This window comes from Aspergillus aculeatus (assembly GCF_001890905.1).
Source record: "Aspergillus aculeatus ATCC 16872 unplaced genomic scaffold ASPACscaffold_19, whole genome shotgun sequence".
NCBI lineage: Eukaryota > Fungi > Ascomycota > Eurotiomycetes > Eurotiales > Aspergillaceae > Aspergillus > Aspergillus aculeatus.
Window position 1 is genome coordinate 152128 of NW_017962994.1, and position 25352 is coordinate 177479.

The 25352-nt window shown below is 55.2% G+C and overlaps 11 protein-coding genes and 1 non-coding gene across 12 annotated transcripts; 6 read left to right on the forward strand and 6 right to left on the reverse strand.

The window, feature by feature from the left end:
• Window positions 1-2128: 2128 nt before the first annotated feature.
• On the reverse strand, window positions 2129-3504 carry ASPACDRAFT_35738 (uncharacterized protein; the record flags this gene model as incomplete). The annotated part of the gene is made up of 2 exons (XM_020200150.1): window positions 2129-3220; window positions 3343-3504. 2 exons carry the CDS (start codon window positions 3502-3504, stop codon window positions 2129-2131), a joined length of 1254 nt encoding a protein of 417 aa, XP_020051967.1.
• A 634-nt stretch (window positions 3505-4138) lies between these two features.
• Window positions 4139-4228, forward strand: ASPACDRAFT_t291. Its single transcript has one exon. It is a non-coding gene; the product is annotated as a tRNA-Asp (tRNA).
• A 1122-nt stretch (window positions 4229-5350) lies between these two features.
• Window positions 5351-7394, forward strand: ASPACDRAFT_47518 (uncharacterized protein; the record flags this gene model as incomplete). Its single annotated transcript, XM_020201977.1, has 5 exons — window positions 5351-5415; window positions 5550-5613; window positions 5671-6296; window positions 6354-6637; window positions 6691-7394. 5 exons carry the CDS (start codon window positions 5351-5353, stop codon window positions 7392-7394), a joined length of 1743 nt encoding a protein of 580 aa, XP_020051968.1.
• An 822-nt stretch (window positions 7395-8216) lies between these two features.
• ASPACDRAFT_35838 (DUF1115 domain protein) lies at window positions 8217-9140 on the reverse strand (the record flags this gene model as incomplete). Its single annotated transcript, XM_020200158.1, has 1 exon — window positions 8217-9140. The coding sequence occupies one exon, from the start codon at window positions 9138-9140 to the stop codon at window positions 8217-8219; it is 924 nt and encodes a 307-aa protein (XP_020051969.1).
• Window positions 9141-10209: 1069 nt separating this feature from the next.
• Window positions 10210-10926, forward strand: ASPACDRAFT_47520 (uncharacterized protein; the record flags this gene model as incomplete). The annotated part of the gene is made up of 1 exon (XM_020201978.1): window positions 10210-10926. One exon carries the CDS (start codon window positions 10210-10212, stop codon window positions 10924-10926), a length of 717 nt encoding a protein of 238 aa, XP_020051970.1.
• Window positions 10927-11437: 511 nt separating this feature from the next.
• ASPACDRAFT_35852 (SDR family NAD(P)-dependent oxidoreductase) lies at window positions 11438-12350 on the forward strand (the record flags this gene model as incomplete). The annotated part of the gene is made up of 3 exons (XM_020200159.1): window positions 11438-11493; window positions 11562-11992; window positions 12076-12350. The coding sequence occupies 3 exons, from the start codon at window positions 11438-11440 to the stop codon at window positions 12348-12350; spliced, it is 762 nt and encodes a 253-aa protein (XP_020051971.1).
• A 592-nt stretch (window positions 12351-12942) lies between these two features.
• ASPACDRAFT_35655 (uncharacterized protein) lies at window positions 12943-14371 on the reverse strand (the record flags this gene model as incomplete). The annotated part of the gene is made up of 4 exons (XM_020200142.1): window positions 12943-13214; window positions 13256-13847; window positions 13931-14056; window positions 14126-14371. 4 exons carry the CDS (start codon window positions 14369-14371, stop codon window positions 12943-12945), a joined length of 1236 nt encoding a protein of 411 aa, XP_020051972.1.
• A 507-nt stretch (window positions 14372-14878) lies between these two features.
• ASPACDRAFT_64123 (RidA family protein) lies at window positions 14879-15355 on the forward strand (the record flags this gene model as incomplete). Its single annotated transcript, XM_020203966.1, has 3 exons — window positions 14879-14930; window positions 14993-15066; window positions 15131-15355. 3 exons carry the CDS (start codon window positions 14879-14881, stop codon window positions 15353-15355), a joined length of 351 nt encoding a protein of 116 aa, XP_020051973.1.
• A 387-nt stretch (window positions 15356-15742) lies between these two features.
• On the reverse strand, window positions 15743-17251 carry ASPACDRAFT_35941 (uncharacterized protein; the record flags this gene model as incomplete). The annotated part of the gene is made up of 2 exons (XM_020200161.1): window positions 15743-17038; window positions 17090-17251. 2 exons carry the CDS (start codon window positions 17249-17251, stop codon window positions 15743-15745), a joined length of 1458 nt encoding a protein of 485 aa, XP_020051974.1.
• A 534-nt stretch (window positions 17252-17785) lies between these two features.
• On the forward strand, window positions 17786-18595 carry ASPACDRAFT_35966 (HpcH/HpaI aldolase family protein; the record flags this gene model as incomplete). The annotated part of the gene is made up of 1 exon (XM_020200165.1): window positions 17786-18595. The coding sequence occupies one exon, from the start codon at window positions 17786-17788 to the stop codon at window positions 18593-18595; it is 810 nt and encodes a 269-aa protein (XP_020051975.1).
• Window positions 18596-18655: 60 nt separating this feature from the next.
• On the reverse strand, window positions 18656-20861 carry ASPACDRAFT_1907244 (C2H2-type zinc finger protein). The gene has a single exon (XM_020198841.1). The coding sequence runs from the start codon at window positions 20720-20722 to the stop codon at window positions 18755-18757; it is 1968 nt and encodes a 655-aa protein (XP_020051976.1). The 5' UTR covers window positions 20723-20861; the 3' UTR covers window positions 18656-18754.
• A 648-nt stretch (window positions 20862-21509) lies between these two features.
• ASPACDRAFT_47527 (uncharacterized protein) lies at window positions 21510-21993 on the reverse strand (the record flags this gene model as incomplete). Its single annotated transcript, XM_020201979.1, has 3 exons — window positions 21510-21566; window positions 21631-21725; window positions 21786-21993. The coding sequence occupies 3 exons, from the start codon at window positions 21991-21993 to the stop codon at window positions 21510-21512; spliced, it is 360 nt and encodes a 119-aa protein (XP_020051977.1).
• Window positions 21994-25352: the final 3359 nt, after the last annotated feature.

Sequence of the window (25352 nt, forward strand, 5' to 3'; positions counted from 1 at the left end):
AAGAGAGGAATAAACAATTTAGAGTGCTCCGTCTGCTGAGCACCTTAGCATCGAGTCCAAGGTTATGGGTCCAGAAGCCGGTAATGCCACTGTCGATCGGTGGGCGCTGGATTGCGATCGGCCGCGTAAAGGCAGGAAGCCCTGAAACACACCCACCGACAACGGCCAGTCACCGTGTGCGACGGCTCGGAGATACGGCCAAGAGCAGTAGTGGAGCCGCCGGTGCTTAATGTCTGATTCTGATCCCGTTTCGCATTGATGGCGGCTGCCGTGCGGGTTTCATAGCGCGAGCGCTATCTAACCGCGGACTGCTGGCGGGCACCCCAGCTTTTCCGTGGGAGGAGGCTGCATGACGTGGCCCGTCCAGGCCTCTGCGAGACTAGACTTAGTCTTGAGATCTGGGTGAGATGGAGACTGTCCGAGGAAGGCCGAGGAAGGGGATTCTCTGTGTAATGGACTTCGACTTAGGGCTTGCTGCTTGCCTGAGGTTTCCGTCGAGCGACCCTTCAACCACGAGGAATCAACCAACCATCCACAGCAGATGATGAAAGATACAGATGATGATCCTCCTTAAGGTTAAAATTTCTCTCAACCTCTCTAAGCCTTATCCGGTAAAGTTCTTAGACGGGAGGTGAAAATCCCCATTTTTCCAGTTCCTGGTTGAGATTAGCGGCAGACACTGGGGCCACCCGCTCTCCACTGTGAATCGGTGGTTGGTTCTTTGCTATGGAGATTCTCCTCCCCCTGGCCGATCATCCCAATTTAAGTATGGTCGCATATTTTCTCTACATGTGTATGGATGCAATGCATTAATATCATCATCGCATTATTATCGTCGTTACTTGCATCACTCACGTTATTCATAGTCATGGCTCGGAAGATATGTGTCGAACGTATAACTACCAGTTCGCCTCGAAGTAGGGCTTTGCACCTCCGAACAGGAGCGACAATCACTCAACACCGCATCGCGATAATGATTTCACCTAAAGCCGAATGACTCCTCCTGATTAGTTGATGTGATCAATTCCGCGCGTACCGATCATGCCAGATCCCTGAGCACCACAAGTCCACTCTCGCCTTCTTCGCGTATGCTTAATTTCAACAGCCCCATCTCTTATCCACCGCCACCACTCAAAAATCCCAACAACCTCATCAATATCCGGGAGATTGCGGAAAGATACCGGTTCCAGTCTGCAGCCCACCAAGAAAGGCAGACAGATTAAGCTTCTTCTCTCGACCTTCTCTGGATGGAACTTCCGTCTACGAAAGCCGAATCATTCCTGCACATGTCTCACCATCTCCATCCACTAGATTAAAGCACGTCATGTCTTGGTCTACACGTGGATCGAACAATCAGAGAAAGGGGAGCTTGTTTACGCGGTCCTCGTATCGACTGAGTGCTCTTGCTCTTTGAAGGCAAACTCCCGCATTTGGCCATCAGAATTAATATACGAGCCAACGCAGGCTTGCGTATGCTCATTATACACCGCTTGTTGGTTTGGGGGTTTGTCAAATTGAACATGACTCCGTTCCCCGACCAGTATATCTTGCTGCTGAATCAGAGATTTATCATCACTTCGTCAGACCACATATAGTATATTTGTAGTCAGGTGATATGACTGTTCCTGCAGGAAAGCATACCTTGTGTGAACAATTGGTCGCTACTTCAAATTGCTGATTTTCTGGAGTCTCCAGTCCCTGGCAGTATAGAGCTCCCACTGGTCCCGGTCTGTTATTGAGCTAACATGCAGCTATCAAGCTTGCGCATCGCGCTCCCGTCATTGTATGTGAGACCTGACCTGGTATGGGGCTAGGAACATAGTTAGGGCTAATGACCCAGACACGGGAGCTTGGAATGATCTGTTAGCGTCGACCTCTCACTTCATGGTCTCGACAGCAAGTCATGACAACAAATAAGCAGCTCTCTATCGATCTGAAGAAGGCGTAGTAGGACACTGAGCTTTTGATTCACATTCCCATACCGAGTTACGAGCACAAGGAGACAGACAGATGTTAATGAGTAACAAATACTTTCAGGAGAGTTGTTCGCGAGCATGAAGAAGTCTACTATTTGGAGCCACTAAATGCTCTAGCAAATTGGCCTGTTGATTCTCCAATCCTCTATCATCTATGCAGAAGCCTCCCTCCTCCCCAGCACGACATCGCGGATCGCATCTGCCACATAGTCCACATTCCCCTCAGTCAAACCACATATGCTGACTCTTCCCGACGGCAAGAGATAGATATGATACTCTTCCTGCAAACGAGCCACCTGCTTCCTCTCCAGGCCCGTATAACTAAACATCCCAATTTGCTTCTCAACAAAGGACCAGTCCCCGGGGGTCCCATTCAGCACCAACCTCCTCCGCAACGCACCCCTCATCCTCGCAATGCGAGCACTCATCGTCCGCAAATCCTGCTCCCACTGCGCCCGCAACTCCGAGTCCCCAAGCACTGTCTCAACAATCGTCGCCCCAAAGCGCGGGGGATTCGAGTACTCCGCCCGCGCCATGCCCACCAGCTGCGACCGCGCCCCTTGCACCCCCATTCCCCTGGGTACCACCAAATGCAACGCCCCGACCCGCTCACCATACAGCCCGAAGTTCTTCGAGAACGACTGCGCTACACAGAGACCGGGATGCTCCTCATGGCCCGTGCCAAGCAGCTGCTCGGCGAAATACCGCACCGCCCACGCATCTCCATCGACATCCCCCGTCGCGAACCCCTGGTACGCACTATCGAAGACCACAAACAGACGCTTGCGGCGCACGACCTCCAGCAAGGTCTCCCACTGGGCGCGGGTCAGGTCCACGCCCGTCGGATTATGCGCGCAGGCCTGCAGGATGATCACGTCGTGGGGCGCGGCGTGCTCGTCCAGCACGGCACACATCCCCTCCAGATCGACCCCGCGGGTGGTCGGCGAGTAGTACGGGTAGTCGATCTGCGGCACCGAGGTCTCGGCCCAGATGGACTTGTGGTTCACCCAGGTCGGGGCGGGGATGAAGACGTGCTGCGGCCGGAGGTGCGCGGCCAGGAAGCTCGCGGCTAGGTGGTTGGCCCCCGTGCCAGAGACGGTCTGGATGGAGGCGATTTGGTCGTGCATGGTGGCTGTGAGGTGCGGGCCGAAGATGAGGGTTTGGGCGAGGTCGAGGAAGGTGGGCGAGCCGGCGATGGGGAGATATTCGTGGTTGGGAGGGGTGTGGGAGAGAAGGGATTTTGCCTGTGTTGGGGTAAAGTGGAAAGTTGGTAAGTCGTGTAGTTGAAGGGACTGTGCATTGCGGTGTAGATATGTAGATGTAGGCTTGTATTCTTTGGAGGTGTTCTGGGGAGGTATGCGCTCACCTGCTCGACACTGGGGAGAACCCATGGAGAACCAATCTCGTCGCGGTAGGCTCCGGCAATCAGGGAGACTTTGTTCGGGTGCGGGTCGGCATCGTAGGTGGCCATGAGGCCAAATGCGATGTCTGGGGGTGCAATGGGGAGGTCGAGGTATTGTCTTGCCATGTTGCTTGGGGACGTTGCGCCGAGGGGGTGAGGGTATGGAGTGCGCTGTGCGGTCGGAGTTGCAGGTCGCTTTTCCGTGGCTCTTCTGATACAACTGTGGGCTTTGGTTTGAGCTTACGAGTTTTGGCGGCATCATTCAGCGTGAGATTGTGGTTCTTATCAATGTGCTTGAGGGCCTGGTGGCGATCGGTCTGCTGTCGGGTGGCCGATTCTCATGTCGGCATCTTGACTGTCCTCCGTGCATGTCAGCAGAGGCGACGTCAGTCTCTATGAGGGTGAAGTCTCTTCCAATGAGATAGTCTCTTGCTTATTCCAACCTCTCGTTCCGTTGTAAGATTTTACGTGCAATTGTTTTGATTCCGAGACCCAGTGATGCTCATGGCAAGCAATATGGACATGGATATATATTCATACGGGAGCGGGGGCTGGCACGAGCTAGCTCAACTCAACGCATCCTTGTGAAAACAATGTCAGTTACTCAGCTACTGAAGATAGAAAACTTCGATCTCCTGGGAGACAGACAACAAAAACAATTAAGTCTCAAGAATTTCATGGCCTGAAGCAAGGCTGGCAACGAGATTTCTCCTTTATTAAAGAAACATGTCCCAAAAACTAAAAAATCTGACATAGCAATTCCTCGATGGTCTAACGGTCATGATTTCCGCTTGTCAATCCTGAAAAGGAACAAGCGCGGGAGACCTGGGTTCGACTCCCAGTCGGGGAGATTTCTTTTTTTTGGCTTTGCCGGGTCATCGATATCCGTTCGGATTGAGACTTTGTGTTCCGTCTACATTTGACACACTCCCGCTTTCTGATTGTCCATTTTACCCCATCTTCGCCTTCTCCAGGCGGTCAGTGACCATTGCATGCTACATGTGTACTTTAATTCTCCCATGCCTGAAGTTCACCAAAGAGGAAAGTTGTCAAGATGCGACCGTGATGACTTGGCGTCTCTCAGAGGGAGCAAATCACGCTGTCTGCAGAAAGAGTGGTTTTAGTGTCTAGTGCAATGCATGGAGTGGTTCTGCCATGCTGTAGTGCCAAGTCTAGGCCCGGTCTCGGACGTGGATGGGGGAGTCAAAAACGTGGTGAGTGAGCGTGGGAACCATTAACCAAACCATGGCACGACTCTTACCCCGCTCCGAGGCTGACTGACTGACTGGCGGCCGACCTCGGGCGCTCCGTCTCCGACTCTCCGACTCCGATTCAACAGGGGCACTACCGCACTATTTAACTAACTATATAGATAGATAGTACTTTCCCCAACTCACTATCCTTTCCTGAAGATTACCTTGAAGACAATGGATGCCCTTGAAGTATGCAGCCAATCAGAGATTGCGATTCTGCCAGCCCTACAGACCCTGAGACCTCGAAATCTCCCTACTCCCGTAGTACGGGGAAGGATCTATGACGATGTCGGCTGAAGAGGGCAAAAGCGGCGGGAGGCGGAGTTTCTGCAGGATGATTCAAAGAGGAATAGCACTGCAAACCATGTGACTGAACTAGTCGGGGATGGACGGTCAGCTTCGAATACGACTCCATCATCCAACGTGCACTCACTCACTTACTCATTCACTCACTCACGCACTAATCCAACTAATCTCCACTAATAGTCTCTCTCTCTCTCTCTCTCTCTTTCTGTTTTTCTATTACTCTAACGGCTATTTGCATACTACCCCCCACAGCAGCTGCAGGGACACTTCAGACTGCACGGTTCACTCCCGGGCCCGCTTTTCCAGCCTGAAGAATCCAATCTTCACCATCCCTGCTTATCATTCTTCACCCTCCCGCATCCTACTCCGCTCTGGATAATCAAACATGAATCGAAGACAACCCCCGAGACGCCATGCTTGCGTCCGCTGTGTTCGACTCAAAGTGCGATGTCAGCCTGTCGAAGGCACTGGCACTTGCGTCCGCTGCACTAGACTGGGCCAGTCATGCAGTCTCCCCGATAGCTTACGCGCGAGTAGTCGGCCCAGGTACTATCTGCCTTACGCACCCCCGTCTCATCATGAACTGTCACCTCACTGACTGATTTGTTTCAGGAAAACACGCATCGATGCCTTGCAGGAACAGATCGATAATCTAGTCACCCAACTTGCCAGCAAGGTATGCTTTTTGGGTCCATCTGATCGTGCGGGAAGGTACTGATGGAGACTCTTATAGCAAGCGGCCAACTGCCAGACCCCGTCGCGAACTGCCAGTGTAACTAACACAAACGACTTGCCCGATACGTACCAGAAGGATTCACCGTCGCGACTTGCCCGCAGTGAGAGCGAAGGCGACCCACTTTTCGGTCACCTGCTCACCCTCGAGGAGGCCGACGAGCTCCTGGCCAAATTCCGGACCCAGAAGATGCACCACTTCCCTTTTGTCATCATACCGCCGGACATGGACATTACCTCACTGCGCGATCAGTACCCGTTCCTGCTGACATGTATCGTCTGGGCTTCTTTGGAGCACAATAACTCTTTACAGCTAAAGCTGGAAGGCATGATCAGACAGACGGTCGCGAATCGGGTCTTCGTCAACAGCGAGCGAAGCATGGACCTGCTGCAGGGGCTACTGGTGCATTCGGCGTGGTACCATTACCACTGGAAGAGCATGCATGCGCATCAGTACCTGCTCCTCCAAGTGCTGCCGATGCTTGTTTATGACCTCGGTCTGGATCAGGATGAGACGGTCAAGATGCAACTGCAGTCGGGACAGATAAGTGAACCTCGGAAGGAGCAGTTACACAAGACGCCGGCGGCTCAACGAGCTCTTCTGGGCTGCTACTATCTGACCCACAAGTGAGTGGCGCATGAGACCAATACCCCTGCTACCAGCCGAAGCTGACCCCGTATTAGATCTTCGATGTTCCGCCGACATATGAACATGCGACATACCATGTGCATCGATACCTGCGTGAAGAACCTCACAGAGAATCCCGAATATCCCAGCGACGCGCTGCTGAGAGCGCTCATAGAAACACAGCCACTGATGCGCAAGTCTCATACGCTGCTCGGCGATGAGTTGAACTACTGCACTGACCAATGCCGAGACGCGACCTGGGAACAGATTCTCGAGGCGGTGGCGAGAAACCAGAAAGAGGTCGATGAACTGAAATCACGTCATAATCTACAGGACAATTGTGAGCATCTTTCGTGCACCCGAGTGAGGATCTACGTATTCTAACCAACCCAGGGGCCTTGCGCATGGAGCTCGACGCCTTTCCCACCCTCATGTTCGGGCACTTCCTACGCCGGCAGAAGGACGCGTTCTACCTACGCGACATCAACCAGCTGCAGGCGCTCGCCACGTCCGCCCACCGCGTGGCGGCCACCTTCCTCGCGACCCCATCCCCCGTGGCAGTCCACCTGCCGATCTCGTCCTACACGACCTGCTGGTACGCCATCGTCCTGCTGTGCAAGCTGGGCTTGTCCTTTGGCATCTACAGCCAGCTGCCGACGGATCTTGGCACGCGTAGCGTGCACGAGGTGGTGCTCGCCACGGTCCACAAGATCGAAGGGTTCTCGCTCGGCGATGATCTGTGGGCGGGCTGCAAGAAGGCCATCGCCAAGCTCCTCAGCTGGCTGGAGAAGACCAGCAACGAGACCCCGCGGCCCATGCTGCCCACTCCGGCCGTCGCCACGTCCGAACCACCCAGCCTCATGGCGCTGCCGCCCCCGATGCACTGCCCCCCTGGACCGATGATGCCGCTCTCGCAACAGTACCACGCCCCAGAGCAATGGCAGTCGCCTCCGATCCCTGGCGGCCTGCCCACGGGGTTCGAGACGGATATGATGATGGGCATGGAGAGTAACATGATCGTGCAGCACATGATCGACGAACTCAGCCTGTTCGGGTGGGCTGGACAGGGTCCCTATCTGCCAAGCATGGGGGTTTGAAAATTGGGTCTCAACGACAGTAGTGCTGACCTTTCTACTGGAGAGTTCCTCTGCCGCTAGACCATCGGCCGTTTTTGTCTTTTGATGATCGCCACGCATTGTGTACCTGATTTAAAGCGTTTCCGCTCTGTGTCTCAACCAGCGTACTAGATTGGGTTTATGATCAGGGCGTTGCGGTTTTTCTTTCTGACAAGCGAGTTTGGATTGTTTATAACATTCAGGAGCGGAGATATTCTTCTTCACAAGCATACCAATATGCACGAGTGGATTTGTGTCTGTCTGTTTCATCGTGTCTATATGATATTCGTTCGAGTCACCACCTGTTGTATGGTTGTGATATGCTCTAATGGTCTAACCCTTAATGACAGACTTAAGGAGAATTAAGCCACAAATGCGCGTTATCATCCAGGTCCAATGCCGTCGCTCACAACAGAGGCCCTTTATATTGATATCTGCTCAAGCGCAGGGCATAAAGGGCGTGGAGCTGCGGTCGGATTCACCAACCATTGCCTAGAGCTGGGATCGCCAGGGTCGCATTTTCCCTGCAGCACGGACAGTATACCACGGCTTACCCCACTCCCGATGTTCCTTACCCATGCAAAGAATGCATATGACCCTGTGGTGACAAACGACCTCAAAAGAGGCCGAAAGTGACGTCACGGCAGCTCAGGCTAGAAGCCCGCAACCTGCGACCGTGATAAATGGCTGGTACCCAGCCTTTCTCTGCCCCGATTCAAAACAAAGCCCGAGGCCGACCGAGCGTAGACCAAGCCTTTGCTCGCACCTCAACAGTACGTACCAGCACACACCACCGCCACCCACTCAGAAAATGACCTTCTCAAACGCATCCCCCAGGCCCCTAGCATGAAGCCACTGCTCGAGCGCCTGCATATCCCCTCGATTCGCCCGCTGCCCACTGCGCTCCCCCAACGAGTCCGTGATCTCCTCCATGCCCGCAAACACGCGCCGCACCGCCTCGCCGGTCTCGCGGAACCGCTCGCTGACCTTCTTCTGGTGGCTGGGGATATCGCCCCACGAGTGCGTCTTGATGAACTTCATGTACGCATCAATATCAACCGACGCGCCCTCGAGACACAACACCCCCGGTTTGCCGGCCAGCACGAACCCCGTCAGCGCGTACTCGGGCGCATGGTTCACGAGGTCGTCGCGCTTCGCGCGCGTCGACAGCGACGGGAAGTAGAACCAGACGCGCACTAGCGGGCCGCGGGCTGTGGCCGCGATGGACTCGGACTTGGTCGAGCAGGAGGCGTCTTGCTGGGCTCCGGCCTCGGCTAGGAGCCGCACGGCCGCTTCTTGGATGTAGGTCAGTGCCTCGAATACGTCTGCGTCTGCGGGCATGGATGCCGCCAGCTTGGCGACCTCGGCTTTGGACAGCCAGTCTGGGCGCAGCGAGTAGGTTGGCGGTGGGGGTTGGTGGTCCACTTTTGGGTCGGCCTGGGCGGCGCAGTGCAGCGGGATCGTCAGGTTGACTTGGAAGCGCTTGTCGCTGTCTGCTATGGGCAGCGAGACGTAGAGTGAGATGCTGGATGGGATGCCGGAGGGTGGTGGTGCGTTGGTGGGGTTGGGGTCCTCGCACCAGGCGCGCAGCTTCTCGAGGCATTCTGCTGAGGCTGGGGGGATCTCGAGCTCCTCGGGCGAGGCGTACATCGCTGTGAGGAGGTCGATGGTCGAAAGTTGCATCTCCATGAGGTCGATGGGGAGCACGGTGGTGGGCTGTGTGGCCATGTTTGCTCTGTGTTTGGCTGTAGCACTTATGTCGAGACAATGATGAGGTGGGTTGGCCAATAGAAGGGGTTATAGATTGCCAGCGTCGTGGATATTAGATCGGAACTGCAATTGGCTGGATACCTAGGTATGGCTGATTGGTTTATGGTTCGAAAATGCATGATGCATGCAGCAGCAGCAGCAACAAGCGGGGTTGGAGCCATTCTGTTCCTCCGACAGCGGAGTCGCGGAAGATGGATCTTCCGTTATCTCTGGCTTCGGGGCTCCGCAATTCGGAGGGGCAGGGGTCTTCCAGTTGCCAAGCATCGCCTCCAATTGGGGGAGTGTTTCGTTTGTCTGTCCCTTTCTTTGCTGTGGAAATCAACTCTCCTCCCAGGTTGAAGCTAGTTTCTCCGCTGGTTATTGAAAAAAGCTCATGTGCCCAGCTACCTACGTAGCAGTCTGAGCGTTCATTCACCGCGCACAGGCGCACAAAGAGCCAATCACCGTCACTTGCATCTCGGGGGTTACGAATGCGCATTATGAGTACCGCCGGAGCACCGCAACGAGGAAGCTAGCCCTCAATTCATGGTATGGAGCTCAGATCCACCCTCCGTCCCTGTTGCGGCTTGCAGAAACTCAAGCTCGGAGGTAATAGCTCCAAAGGGTTTAGACGGGGGCCTTCCCCGCAAGTTAAGGCCGAGATGAACCAGGCTGGATATGCAGATCACTCGAATGAAGTGGACTGGCCGCACAATTCTGCCCGTCTACCTTGTTCCAGTAGCCCTATCAAGGTAGAGAGTTGACAAAGCCACGTGCGCTAAGGGTGAGGGGTATCAAGCTCTTGAGGCCTGGGTTGCAGACCGTTCCTGTCGATCGTCGAAATTAGGGAGGAGGATTCGTCAGCTCTGCGTCTCCATGAACAGGGGAGAAAACATGTACTTGAGTAGGTTGGTGCCGGGGTATAAATTGGCCCTTCTGTTCCTGTTGATCCTCTATCAGCAGCAGCAGCTCGTCTCAAGCCTCCTCTTCTCTTGTCTCTACAAGCCACAATCCCTTCTTCACATAACCCCAAATCAAGTAAAACACAATGCGTTCTCTCCCATCCACCTCCGTGACCCTCCTCACCACCCTCCTCTCCCTGGGTGCAACGACAACCGCCACCCCTAGCCCTAACTGCGCCAACAGCACCAACCCCTACACCCTCTACCCGGTGACCACCAACATCACGATCCCCGAGATCGCCGCGCGCACCAACCGCAGCCTCTGCGACATCGCGCGCCACAACCTCATGGCCGACCCCCTCATCCCGCCCAACATCGGCCAAACTATCGTCATCCCACCCCTGAGCTGCGCCTCCTCCCCACCGGACAACGAATCCTGCCTGATCCCCAACATCACGCGCACGGCGCTGTGCATCAACGGCGGGCCGCGCCTCTACTACACCGTCCACGGCGACACCTACGACATCATCGCGCGGCGGCTGAACATCTCCACCGCCGCATTGATGGGCAACACTTCCACCTCCATCGCCGCGACCTCGTCGGCCGATGCCCTGCTGGAGGTCGGGCAGTTCATCAAGGTGCCCCTGTGCGAGCCCAGCCAGTGCAGCATCAAGCCGTTTACGCTGGAATACGGCGTGTACAAGGACCTGGCGGATGAGTATGGCACGACCGTGGGCCAAATTATGATGCTGAGCCCGACGTATAATTACAGTACGTCGTTGGTGACCGGGAACACGCGGCCGACGCTGGATTTGCCGTTCAACTGTTCGGTTACCGGAGATGATGTGGTGGTTGTGGATTAAGGGGTTGCTTGGAAGACTAGCCGTTTAGGCCAGTAATCTAAGGGAGGATTGGTGTCTGGAACAACTATATTCTAGTGTATATAAGGGTCGTAAAACATTACTGAAATTTAGTGGGACTCGATCGTGTATGTTGTTTTCTTTAAGGATGCGAACGTGTGCTCTAATAGGGCATTTATCCCTGCCGACAATCATCTCGAGATCCAGAAAGTCATGTAACTTCGCTGACAGAGAGTATTGTATTGACTACGAGCTAAGAAGATAGGATAGTCCAATTGAGTGGGTTGTAAAACCACCATTGGCAGCTGGAGACAGCGGGAGGAGCTCCATGGGAGGAGCTCTTGCTATCTGCCGGTGGTTTCTTGGCATTGAATACAGCAGCAAGACACAACAATCAAAACCTTCACAGGTAAAGCATACACCAGGTCGATGATATAATCCCATTCCATCTCTCAGAAGATCTCCGCACCTTCAAAATTTCTTCACCATAACTTATTCTCACCCCCATAGTAAAATGTCCCTCAACGAAATCACAGGCAAACTCGCCCTCATCACCGGCGCATCAGGAGGGTAAGCCCCCAAACGCAAACACAAACCCCCAATCCAATCCCAAACCCAACCATCTTACCCCAAAAAAGTATCGGAAGCGCCTGCGCCCGTCGTCTCGCCCAGAATGGGGTCCACCTCGCCCTGACCTTCTCCACCAACCGAGCCGCCATCGACCAGCTCGTCGCCGACCTCCATTCCACCTCAACTGCAACTCCCCTGTGCATCTCCACCCACCAAGTCGACGTGAGCAGTCCCGAGCAGCTCGACCACCTCTTCACGGAGATTGAGGAGCGTCACAGCCAGCGCCCGGACATCCTGATTTCGAACGCCGGGTACGGCCACCGCATCCCCAACGTGTGGGACATCCCGCTGGACGAGTTCGACCGCATGTTGACCGTCAACCTGCGGGCGTCTTTTGTGCTAGTCAAGGGGGTGGTCGAGCATATGAAGGCTCAGCGGTGGGGACGGATCGTGTTCATGTCGTCGATTGCGGCAAGAGGTGGGGGGATTAATGGGTGTCGTATGTCTTTCGCCTCTATCTAGAATGCTGAGTCTGCGTACTATATTGTTGTGTTTGAGTGAATGCTGATGAAGAGGGGGTAGATTACGCCGCTTCAAAAGGTGGTCTGACGGGGATGATGATGAACCTGGCGACCCGGTTGGCGGAGTACAATATCAGCGTGAATGATGTGGCGCCGGCGATGATCGGGGAGACGGGGATGGTGGCGAGCGCGGAGGCGATCCCCCGCGAGGTGGTCGAGGGGATCCCGGTGGGGAGGCTGGGAAAGCCGGAGGAGGTGGCTAATGTGGTCATGTTGTTGGTGACGACGGGGTATATGACGGGGCAGAGTTTGTTGCTGGCGGGGGGGTTGAAGTGATTCTTTGTTTGCGAAGATTGAGGTTGGTGGTTGTGTTGATGATCATCGAAGTTGATATGAATAATGTATCAGAGAGTTATTCATTCTAATGCCTGTGTTTATCGAGTCAAGGCTGTGAGTTAGGGTTAGAGTCTATGGAAGATTGCCCCCATGTCCAGCTGAATTATATCCCGGCATAATAATTCGAAATCTGCTGGAACTTGGGTAGTTTTTAAACAAACAGCTCTGTTCCGAATATCCGACTTTTGTCAACTCGCTTTATACCTAGGTAAAGTAGTCCAAAACTTTGGCATATGGGTCTCCCATCATTGTAAATGTGGGTAAGTTGTGAACTAGCTTGTCATGGAAAGACACTTCCGCACCATAAAGAAACAGTACTCTGACATGCTACTACCTTCGGGACCAAGGCGACATGGTGAGATACCCCAGCTTCGTTGGTACGGACAGATTTTATTTGAAACATTTTTCATAAATCTAAGACGCAAGTAACATTCTGGAAGCGTACAAGAAAGAGCCACAACAAGCCATTTATTCCACCGTAACAATCCCCCTCTCCCACTTCCTACCCAACAACACCCTTTTGTCCCACCTTTCACACCGGCAAAACCACCTTGACCCCCATATACTCGCGCTGATGCATAATCTTCCCCTCGATCAACACCTGATCCGCGCCCACCGAGTTCCGCACCGAGTCCGTGGGATCCGTACACGTGGCGATCTGAATTTCGCGCCACTCGCGATTTGTAGGGACCAGTTTCCCCTGCGCCGTGAGGTTTCGGAATTCTTTATAGACGCCTTGCTCTTCGATGCAGCCCTCTCTCTGAATCAGAGGTGATTCTGCACAAACCATTAGCTTCATCCTCACTTTACCCCCCCTTGTCCAGACCGAATGAAAAAGAACTCACCCAAAGCAGGCCCCATCCTCAAATCCCCCACCGAACTATTAAACAGCACCAACGACAACCGCTCCTCCTCCAGCTGATCCGCGGGCGGAGTGAACACGCGATGCCGCGTCGCCTTGAAGTGCCCGCCCGAGACGATCTCCAAGGTATCCCCGATGTTCACCACCAGGGCACCCGGCCGGTACGGCACGTAGTACCACTGCTCGTCGCGGCCCCAGATCTGCAGACACGAGATGGGCACGCTGAAGAGGAGGGTGGTCAGTCCGAAGTCCGTGTGGCCGTGCATCTTGATCCCCTTGGAGGCGTCGCGGGTCTCCTTCTGCACGGGCCGGAACAGCGCGTGCCGGAAGTACCCTTCGCCCGTGGGGCTGCCGTGCGACTGCACCTTCTCCCAGAGGTAGTCGTCCGGGAGCTCGAGGACGCGCGAGAAGAGGGTGAGGAGGCGGCGGTTGACGGATTGTGTGAGGTAGGTGCAGAAGGCTTCGATCTCGTCCATGAAGGGCTGCAGGCATTGCGGGACGCGGGTCGAGGGCGAGGCCCATTCGGGCGTGTACCAGTTGAATTGCTCGATGCCGTCGGCGGGGCCGCGGTGGCGCTGTGCATGGTGGTCAGCTTTGAGGTTTTCGACCTTTCTCTCTCTTCTCCTGGTGGAGAAGAGTCGGGGTGGTGGGGACCTACTTTGAAGCCGTAAGGGTGCTTGTAGCCGGACCAGACGCCGGTCTCGGGGTGGAAGAGCAGGCGTTGCTTGTCCTCTTCGCTGATATTGTTGTAGAGATATTGTGCTAGGCCGAATTGGCGGTGGAGCTGCGGAAATTATCATCTTGTCAGCGTCGTTTCGATTAAGGGCTGGGCTGTCCCCGGGTAATGCCTTACCTGCTCCAAAGAGACGCCGTAGTTCTCGAGGAACAAGAAGCCATCGTCACGGATGGCCACTTTCACCTGCTGAATCAGATCGTTGACAACAGCGGGGTCTTCCGAGTCAAGCAGGGACAGGTCAATGGATTTCAGCTCGGCGAAGTTGTGCTTCTCCTTGGTGACGGGGGGAGGAGTCCAGCTGGGCACGAAGGGTTTGCCTGCAAGTGTAGGCGAAGGAGGGTTGAAGGGGGCGCTTGGGGACATTTTGATCTTGAGTTGTATTTTCTGAGGTCTCTCTTACTGTACTGATTGAAGGAAAGTTGACTCGATTGCGATGGGTTCATTTATATGCGCGATGTTGGACGCCGGGATACTGTATACGATGTGCTCCGTGGTCATACGAGATTCCATTCCTCTGCCTACCATTGTTTCTCACCATCAGAGAAAACGATAACTGCTCCTCAGTAAACTCACCATTCTCTCGTCCTTGAGCTCCTCTATCAGACCGCAGAGCTCCCGCCAAGACGCTGATAAGGAATATCACAATGGGCGCTCTCCACGGGTGGGAGGAGCTCCTCCCGCTTGGCACTCCGGGAGGAGCATCACCACTTCTACCGCCAATCTTCAATATTTAAATCCCCATAAACTCTACTTGATAATCCCCATGCTCTAACCAACCAGATCAAGTTTCACAACGCCACATTCCTCCCTGTCTTCTACAACCACAACCACAACCACCAATCCCCCGGAATCTATCCCATCCCAACCAAAATGTCCCGCCAACTCATCTCCAGCGAGAAGTTCCCTCCCAAGCCTCACAACTGTGCGTCCCAACCTTCTCCCCCTAACCATGCCCATACCTACCGAAAACTAATCCCCCCGCAGGCCCAGCCGTAAAAGTCCCCGGCCTCGTCTTCTGCGCCGGCCAAACCGCCACCGGCGAGATCAAGCAAGCCACAGTCAGTATCCACCCGTCTTCCCCGACCCACAGGATAATCTGTCTAACACGGAAGGCAAAAACAGCGAACCGTCCTCCAAAACCTCAAAGAAGTCCTCGAGCTTGCCGGCTCCTCACTGGAGCAGGTCGTGAAGTACAACGTCTACCTGGCGGACATGAAGGACTTTGCGGCGATGAACGAGGCGTACATTGAGTTCCTGCCGAAGCCGATGCCCTCAAGGTCGTGTCTGCAGGCGGTCGCGCCGGGACAGGGGACCGTGATTGAGATTGAGTGTATTGCGCAGGTTTGAGCTTTTTCTGGATAGACCAATAGATTTGTTTTACGTTGTGCAATTGTTCTAGGGGCTGACAGCGTAGAGTGGGATTTGGAGTAGCTTTGTGAGGGTTATTTTGTGGGTATTGGCAGGATGGTTTGCTTTCCCTCCCCAAAGAAGGGGAATTTAGTTTTACATTGAGTTAAGACTTTGCAGATGGGGCAGAGAGCGAGAGGGGGAGAGAGAGGCTGTGTGTGGATGTGATATACTGTACTTATCACAAAACCGATCATCTAGGAGCGGTAGGGCCACGAGGTCATCGCTGCAAAGCGTTCAATTGTACATGCTCCGCGAACATACAGCCCTCACACCCCGCACATTTCCCAACCCTACCCAACAGCGAAGACCTACAGCACAGCTAAATCAATACATCTCATACCGCCACCCCAACCGCACCATCTCCTCCGTGACGCCCCCCTTCATTGCCTTGCGCACCTCTTCGTCCACCTCGGAATCCAGCCGCCGATTCTCGCGCAGCACCAACCACCGGTACGCCGTCATCGTGGCGGCCAGTAGCACCGCCGCCCCCATCAGCGTGCCAAACGCAGCATAGAAATGCGGTGACGAGTAATACAGATACGAGGCCCAGATATTCGAGGTCCCGCCGATGGCGTTCACCAGCGCCGACGCCGCCGCGCGCTTGGCCACCGGCCGCGCCAGGTGCAGGTTGATGGTCTTGTAGAGGAGGAGCTGGGGGCCGACGGAGGCGAACGGCAGGATCATCATGGCGAAGTAGCGGGCGCCGGTGTTCAGCGTCGCCAGCAGGATCACGTACATCGCGATCGCAATACCAATGCACCCCAGGATCAGCGGGTAGACGGTGTTCCGCCGGTCGGAGTAGAACATGATCCCGTAGTAGACGGCGCCCGCCAGGATGTACGGCGGCGCCGTCAGGAGCAGGCTGACCGTCTCGGAGAAATTGAGGGAAGAGACGAGGGTCGGGAAGTAGTTGGCGATGGAGCCTTGGGTTTGGGAGAGCATGTTGGCGAGGATGAGGAGGATGAGCTTGGGGTCGGATAGCGCGTGCAGGAAGCCTTCGAGTGGGTTCTCTTTTTCGGTGTCCGCGTTGCCCTCGGCCGCGCCGGCTTCGGACTCGATGCGCCACACGGCCAGATCGCGCTGCAACGGTGAGAGGAGCCGGCTGTTGTGCGGGAATTCCGGCATGATCAGCCCGCACAGTAGCCCGATGCCCACGGTCGCGCTGCCCTCGATGATGAAGAGCCACTGCCATCCGGCGATGTTGTGGACCCCGTCCAGCTGCAGGATGGCGGCTGCGAAGAGGCCCCCGAACGCGTTGCCGACCTGCTGCGCGATGTAGAGCCCCGCGATGCGCTTACCCAGTTCGATCTTGGTGTACCAGGCTGACAGGTAGTAGATGGCCCCCGGGAAGAAGACGGCCTCGGCGATGCCCAGGATCGCCCGCACCGCGAGGAGTTGTCCGTAGTTCTTGACTGCCGCCGTGGCGGCGGAGATGCACCCCCAGATGGCCACGGCCACGCAGATGTACAGCCCCGGTCGTGAGATGCGCGTGATCAGGATGTTGCTGGGCACCTGGAAGGGGAGGTACCCGACGAACAGGATGGAGACGGCGGTGGCGAACTGCTCCGAGCTCATGTGCAGGTCGTCGGTGATGCCTTGCAGCTTGGCCGAGGCCAGGTTCTGCCGGTCGATGTAGTTGAGGATGTAGAGGATGCCGATGGTGGGTAGCACCAAGAGGTCGACCTTGCGGACGAGTCGGCGCTGCAGGTCGCGCAGCTCCTCCTCGCTGAGGTTGCGGAGGGACTCGGGCATGCGCTCATCGTACTGCGAGACTTGACCCTCATGGCAGGAGGCTTTGTCTGTGATGGACGGTGGGGGTTTGTTGACATCCATGTCGGGGATTGAAGCTGCGGCAGGGGGTTTGTGTGTGTCTGCTGGGGAGGGAGGGGCTGCCATTGTTCTGGTGTTTGTCTTGTGCATGGATGCAGTTATATGTCAGTCGGTCAATGCATAGCCATTGAGAGGATTCATGATAGCAATCACACCCAATTGACCGTATCAGTGACTTGTGAGTTGTGTAGTGGAGATAGCAGATAAGAGGGAGGAGGGGAGGAGGAGCGGAGGAGAAAGAAGACGAGTGCTCCTCCTCCTCCTTCTCCCCCGCCTTATCTGTCATGCCCTAAAATGCGGAGCTCCTCCCACCGATAAGCGCAGCTGCTGCATTACCCGGAGATCCACCCCGAACACTGCCCATCTGAACCCACTTCCGTCCTTGGATATTTAAACGCAGCCTTGATTGACCATAAAATTTCTCATTTTCACTCACACTCACCCTCAAACTCAAATATCAATCGATCAATACTCTCCTCAACCAATCACCCCTCTATTTTCCCCAATCCCCCCAGACCCATCACAACAACCACCAAAATGACCCAAAAGACCCCCCCAACAGCCCAAACCACCACGATCCAAAACCCTCGTCTCCGCCTGCTCAACAAACTACGCACCTCCGACTACCCCGTAATGACCTTCATGGCGCTCCCCTCCGTCCGCATGGCCCAAGTCGTCGCTCTCACCGGCGTCGACGGGATCATCATCGACTGCGAACACGGCCACATCTCCGACGACGCGATGCACAACAGCGTCGCCGCCATCTCCGCGCTGGGGGTATCCCCGATCATCCGGGTACGGGGTCCCGCGCACGACATCCTCAAGCGGGCGCTGGACACCGGCACGCACGGCATCATGGTCCCGCAGATCAACACCGCCGAGGAGGCGCGGCAGGTCGTCGCCTCCTCGAAATTCCCCCCCTACGGGGTGCGGGGCCAGGGGTCGGCGTTCCCGGCCATCGGGCACGGGCTGACGACCCCCGAGTATATGGTGTCGGCCAATGAGACGATCATCACGATGGTGCAGATCGAGACGAAGGAGGGGGTGGAGAATGTCGAGGAGATTTGTGCGGTGCCCGGGGTGGATTTGGTGTTTATTGGGCCGAACGATCTCGCGCAGGCGCTGTTGGGGTATGTTCCTGCGCGCGGGGATGAGCCGGTGTACTTGGAGGCCATTAACAAAATTGTGGAGGCGGGGAGGAAGTATGGGAAGTGGGTGGGCAGGATGGTCAATAATGGGGCGTTGGCCAAGGAGGCGAGGGGCATGTATGATACTGTGGCTATGACGGGAGATACTAAGGCGGTGCAGAATTGGTATATTGCTGAGTTGGAGGTTGCGAGGTCTTAGATTTGGGGATGGATTGGGAAGTTTAAGGGGTGGTAGAGGGGGGTGATGGAGGGATAAAAGGTTGTACATATTCAATTCATTTCAGGTTTGGTTTAGAAGGATCTTGTGTTCTGCTTAAGCGAAAGTGACAGCAGTAGGTTTGAAGGCAGTAAGGTAGTTTCAAGTACACCCCCTCCTCAGCTCGTCCAGACATCTTCCGATCAACCGCCCTATCTGCCACCTCTCCCGCCGCCCAAACACCGTCCTGGCCCAGCGCAGCGCCCCCTCCCCGTCGCCATCCGCCACCCCAACCACCCCCATCGCCCCCGGCACCCCCCACCGCACCAGCTGCCACGCCACCAAGAACGCCTGGTACGCGTACAGCAGCACCCACGGCGCCTCCGCCTGCAGGGCCGCGCACCGGTCCAAATACCCCAGGAACCAGTCCACGTGCGGCTGCACTGCCTGCACCACCGTGTCCACCTCGCACAGCACCTCGCACGAGGTCGGCGCCAGCCGCGTCGACTGCTGCAGCCACGTGTCGATGCTCGCCCCGACGATGCCCCCCGTGTGCAACGGGGACCACATCTGCAGCTCGAGCATGGCCGTCTCCCACGTCGCGGCACAGGTGATGGTGCGGACACTGGACGCTCTGGGCATGCCTTCTGCAGTAGAAACGAGATCCTCCTCCGGACGGAGGTACGGACCCAGCGCCGTGAGCGACGAGCGCAGCGCCCCGAACCGCTCCATGCTCAACATCCCCGTCATCGTGGACCAGCCGGAGATCTCGCGGGCACTGGAGATGAGGAACTGCGCGATGTTGATGGCACCGTAGGGGTCGAAGGGGGCGATGGGTTGGACGTCGGCGGTGGAGGAGAGGAAATGTCGGATTGCATCGGCATACTGCAGCGTGGGGGTTTCGACGGTGGTGGTGGAGCGAGAGGTGAGTTGGAGATGGGCCCATTCGGCGCTCGTCGAGGCGGACCACTGGTTCTCGGGGCAGGGGAGGTCGTGCTTGATTTCCAGGTGGGAGATGCAGCGTGGGATGGAAAGGAGTTGGTAATACAGGGCGTCGATCTGGTGGACGGCGAAGATGGTCCGCTTGTGCGATTCGGCGTGGATGAAGGCGCGCCAGAGGGAGTCGAGGTCGGAGGTTGAGGCTAAAGAGGAGGTCGGGGTTGGTTGCATGAGGCCCGCGGATCGGGCGAGGGAGATCATTGCCGTGTGCATCTTGAGGCCCTGGGTCGAGCTCTCGCCGCAGAGATACATCATGGCGCAGACCTGAAGGAGGAGGTAGGATTGGATGGTTATCAGGTACGAGGAGGTGGCCTCGGTGGTGTCGTCGGCGTCGTCTTCATGGCTGGGAATGAGAGCACGAGCGCGATGGAAGCATTGCACAGACAGGGTGGCGCCAGACCCGGATTCGTCTTCTCGTTCCGGATCGTCACCATATTGGTACGCAAGACTGAGAATACTCAGGATCAGATGTGCGGATACCTGCGTAGTATCGAAGGTTGCTTGGTGTAGAAATGGGAGAAAGCAGGAGACATGGTCGAAGAAGAGATCGCGTCCCCGACGGATCTGCCGGTCGGACGGAAACCAGTCGTCTTGTACGACTAGCGAGGCATGGGATGGAGATCTTGCTGGAGAGTCTGAGACACCGGGTGACTTATTGCTGGAGATGGGTGAATCTGCATGCGCAAAAGAGGGTGGTTCTGGTATTAGATTCCAGTCGAGTTCGAAGACTTCCTCCATCGCGGCGTGACTCGGACTCCTCCGGAGGGATCGTGCCGAGGGCCGACGTCGGCTCGCTCTGCCCGTCTCGTATTCGTCGCCAGACAGCTGGAGGCGAAGCACAGAGCATGACCGGTCACCTTCCATTCTCGAGTCTCTTCTCTTGACCGTCCGTCTCTCGTGGTGCTCGGGGTGCTTCCGCTTCATATGCCGATGGCGTAGGTCCGGACGCGAGAAGGTCGCGCTGCAATGGCCACAGGCCAAGGAGACTTCGTCCGAGGAGCGCGAGTGCAGGGCAGCATGGCGCTTGAGGTTTTCGTGTCTAGTGAAGCGGCTCTGGCAGATGGAACATTGGAAGGGCTGGTAGGGTGGGACCGGTCTAGTAGAGTGTGCGACCGACATAATGTATTGCATTCGATGCTGAGCAGGTGCAGCTCTCCTGAGTGAGGAGGCTGGTGATGCTAACAAGGAAGAAATACGCGGGGAGCGAGAGCATTTAACGCTTGTCCTGGCGTACTTTACCCCACCCCCGCAAAGCAGATCGCTGCTTGGCGTCAGATCGGCTATTCGGCAATTGGGCTGGGCGAATCACCGCGACGCTGGCCTGACAGAACTGTGAGTCCCTGAATATGCTTGATTCTTTGCTGGAAGCAACGTAAACAGATACATAAGAGAAAACATCGACTGCAGTCACGAAAAGCAGATGGAAATATGGATGCTGGGCTTATCTGATAGCTCAATGAACCCAGTCTGATTGGACGATGGAATCCGCTGTCGGCCTGGCTATCTTATCTCTGATCGGCCGCTAATTGGCCAGCGACTCCTTTATCGGCCGCCGTCAACATTCCCCCACGTCCAGGGCAAGACCAGGGAGGTTCTGTTATTTTACCTCGTGCTGGGGAATTCGCCAAGGATCATCGGCTAGGCAAGGGGCACACCAAAGGGGTCCTTCAGATGTGAAAGAGAAGATGATGACGCGGACAGAACTAGGGTGCTGAATGCCCCGTAAACAAGCTGCTACTTGTGTTGCATCCCACTGACAGCCGAAAATCTACATGACCATTTCACAACAGTATGGAGGCCTTGACTGTCCACAGTGCAAGTCAGTCTTTGAGTCTCATATCTCGTGATATTTGTAAGCGTCCTATTCACATTCCTCCACTGCAAGGGCTCAGCCAAGCACTCCACTTGTATATATCCCCTACAGGTGGCACTGTCCGTGCACGTTCCGCGAGACCGATGTTCCGTTCAGAGTCAACTGGGAGAAATGGTTAGAGTCGAGTGATATCATCAGTCAAACCAGTACAGAGACTTAGACTTACAGTCCAGTGAGCGTGCTTCTTGCAGTAGACCGGCTTCAACCCGTCCGTACAATTCTCGCGCTCGTAGCTCCAGTCCGTGGGAAAGGCGGGGATGCCTAGTCGGTTTGTAAGTGACCTATTCCAATCTCATCCCTTGCCACAATGGGGGCTCGTACATTCTCCCGCAACCCGATCACCCAGGTCCCAAGCGCCACCGCCCGCTCCGACAAAAGCACTGGTTACTTGCTGGATGACGTCGTCACCTGCTTCCTCGATTTTGTCGGTATTGCTGCAGCAGAGAGGGATGCCGTCACTGTAGTCGAGGACAGACTCGGCCGTAGCCACGGCGGCGAGGAGAAGAAAGGCAGGAAGTGTGAATTTCATCTTGGTGGCCTCGTATGACTCGCTGGGAAAGGAGGTGAATCAGGACGCATTCTGAAGACGGGACCTGAGAGCGTTTTTATGTTCGCTGTTGTGCCAGGAGATTTACCCTTGCCGGACGAGGAGCAGGAAACGAGGAAGGAAGAAGCTTAGAGCTAGGCAGACGCCGTCCCTGGCATGTGGAGCTGAGACGCAGCCATTCGAAAACCCGGTGTCAGTGAGCTCCTTGCGCCCGGTGATTCATGGTTGTCTATTTTTCTCATCAAGGGATAGAGTGAGATGGCACCAGCAGTAACTTTGTTGACCGGCTCAGAAACTGTGCACTCGAGGATGTGTTCATTGTTCCGACTCGATCTATATGCTGCCGGTAGATCGAGCCCATGATGGGTCTTTACGGTCGGGATTCGTTTTGTTTGGAAAAACACCGAGTTACAACTCGAGCCTTATTGTTGCCTGGAAAGTATTCGGTGATTGTCGTATGGAACAGCACCGAAGGCGAATCATGCAGCGTCCATGGCCCGTTGAGCGACCGCGCAGCAGTCAGTACAAGCCTTGGATAAGCGCCGGATTGCTTCCTGGGTGGAATCTCGAGCAGTTTGCGATAGATACGACTCGGCTTGGTGGAGCATTTTCAGGTTATATATCTCCGAGGCGGGCCGCGGGTTGCGAATAATGCTCGAAGCGAGCGTTTTCATCGCGACAGAAGGGTAGTGATAAGCGATACTGATGGTAAGTCAGAACCTGTGGGATCTTGAGAGAAGCAGCTTGGTCTCACCCGAGATTTATATCATCACGTGGTAGGTATTTCAACAAGGCGAGGGATGCTCTTGCAGCCTTAGACATGAGTGACGTAGAAAGCAAAACCCGAGGGTTGTCGGAAAATCCGGGTGAGGCGGAAAGGCTGAGGCCGCCAAGAAGATCCTGCGCGGTGTTTACTTCTCTCATGGCCACTAATGAGTGGATGGCAATCATGCAGTCGTAATAGGCATAATGAATAAACAGAACAGTCGGAAACACGGGCATTTTTCGGAATGGTGGGGATGCTCCGCACCCAGGCTGCAATTCGCGGGGAAGTTTTCGCAACCACGCCTGCAGCTTTTGGTCGAAACCACCCGTCAGAGCAAGTAACTGGTCGAAAGGTTTGTTGACCGCGGAGGCTAGATACAGCTGTCGAACAATCTGGCTCCTGATTTGCACAAGCTCGGCGGTGGGGTGGAAGAGATTGAAGGTATCCGAGTCATTCCTTATTGGCACGCTGTAGGCGTTTGAGGGAGAACTGATGTGCAACGCCGCTCCAACAATGTCTTCTTTCTGTGCTGGGGGGACCCCGAATCGATAAGATATCCTGTAACAGTTAAAAGGGCCACCAAGAGTAGAGGGCTTGTCGCACATACTCATTATCTATTGCACAAACCATCCAGAAGAGCAAATGTCGATTCTGCCTCTCTTCCACAGAACATGCGAGCAGGGCTTCTGAGTTGCCCAAATCCAATTGGTTACAGATTTGCACAGCAATAGCGATAAGCGAACTGCAAGGGTGAGCAGCAGACAACGACAAGAACAGAACAGCCATCACTAAGGTAGATTTGCATGCCCAGAGATCAGGGGGTGCTAGTAGAATCTCATTTATGGCCTGCAAGGCGCCCTTCATGAAGAGCGCGCTAGTCTGATGATCAGGCCGACCTGTTGTGGATGGAAGCATGTAAGCGACAGCCAAGATGACATGAAGGCTGGCCCACTGGCCTGGGCCGTGCACCTGCGGGTCTGTGTAGTTGCCAGAAAACAGAGTGTCAACGTCTGCCTGAGTGAATACCGGCAAGGTAAGGTTGAAGTACTCCATGTAGTCATGTAGGAGTTGCTTTAAAACCTCTGCCCGTGGGAACGGGCAAAATAGCTTTCTGGGTGGCAACAAGGAGCTTAATTGAGGTTCGGAAGCCACACTCCCTAGAAGATAATCAAGATGACTCGAATCCGTTCTTTGTGATATCCAGTCTAACCCTTCATTGGTTAAGACCGAGAAACCTGCGCCAAAGTCAGACGAAGGATGCATCTCAGGCTGCGGTCCGACTTACACCCCGCACCTGTGTTGCTTATACACCTTGGGATGTAAAAGCATGGGGGTTTCTCTTGATGAAGACCCAGTCCGTTTTCAACGCGCACGGGACGAACAACACTCTCTGAGGGTATGCTTGCAGAGACTGGTTCCTGTTGATCCAAAAAGACTTCAATATCTAAATCATCCAGAGGATCGAACTCGACTCGGTTGGTTGCCGAAACAGGTGGATCGGTGCCATCAGGAGGCGTGTCTGGCATAGAACTGATCTCTCCCGCACCGAAGATGCTGCTTAGATGGGTCTCCAGTCTCTCCAGCTTGCCTTCGAGGTGGTTGATCATTGCCTCTCTTCAAGCGACCGATCAGTGAACGGAATCCCTGGCGAATGATGCGTGGGGCTCACCCACCGTCGCAGGATAGTTCTGTATCTCTGCTCGTTTCTAGTGCAAGAGATGCCCATCTTCTCGCAGCGGGAGCATCTGGAGTTCATGGAGGAATCGCATTTGGTCTTGCTGCGGCGACATGCTTCACAGGCCTGGTTTCTCGTCTATCAGAAGATAATATAGCTAGCAATGAATCATTATCACGCATACCTTCCTCTTTTTGAGGATGTCATTATGCTCGTGGCGTGACTGCGAGAGAGGCGACCCTCGCGTGTTGGACATGGATGATGATGATGACGAAGAGGAGGAAGGCCGGTCATGGTGTGCGTTGAGCATGGTTATGGAGAAGGCAGCAGGAAGGACAGTCCTCGGAGGACTGATTTGACTTAGTACCTTATTGGGTTGCAGTACGTGGGTGGCTAGGCTCAATCAACTTGACTCCACCTCTATCAGCGTTGATACCCCTGATGGCTGGACACGATCGAAAGCTGTGTATCGTTCATACTGACAAATTTCACCTACCATGACCAAGTCTGCGCTAACAGGATAATACCCAATAGAAAGGAACAACTATCAATGAGCTAAGCCTCATCAGGGTCTTCGGAGGCCGGATGTTGGGCAGAATCGGCAGGGCGGTAAGTATTGGACATGTAACAATACAGCAGCTTCTCCGGACCGTTAGACTGCCGATCATCTTCTGCTTCTCCACTTGCCTCATCCCTCATCCCCTCATCCCCTCATCCCCTCATCTCGACTCTCATCCCAGCCCGGTCATTCTACCAGTTTCGCCTTCGGACAGCGCTATGGCCACAAATATCATGCTCTGCATCTTTTTCCGGATACAGAACTGCTCGCCAAAGGCCGCCCCAGTGATGGCTGGGTTATGGTGTTTGTCGTTAGTCTGACGTACAGTTCACAGTCTTCAG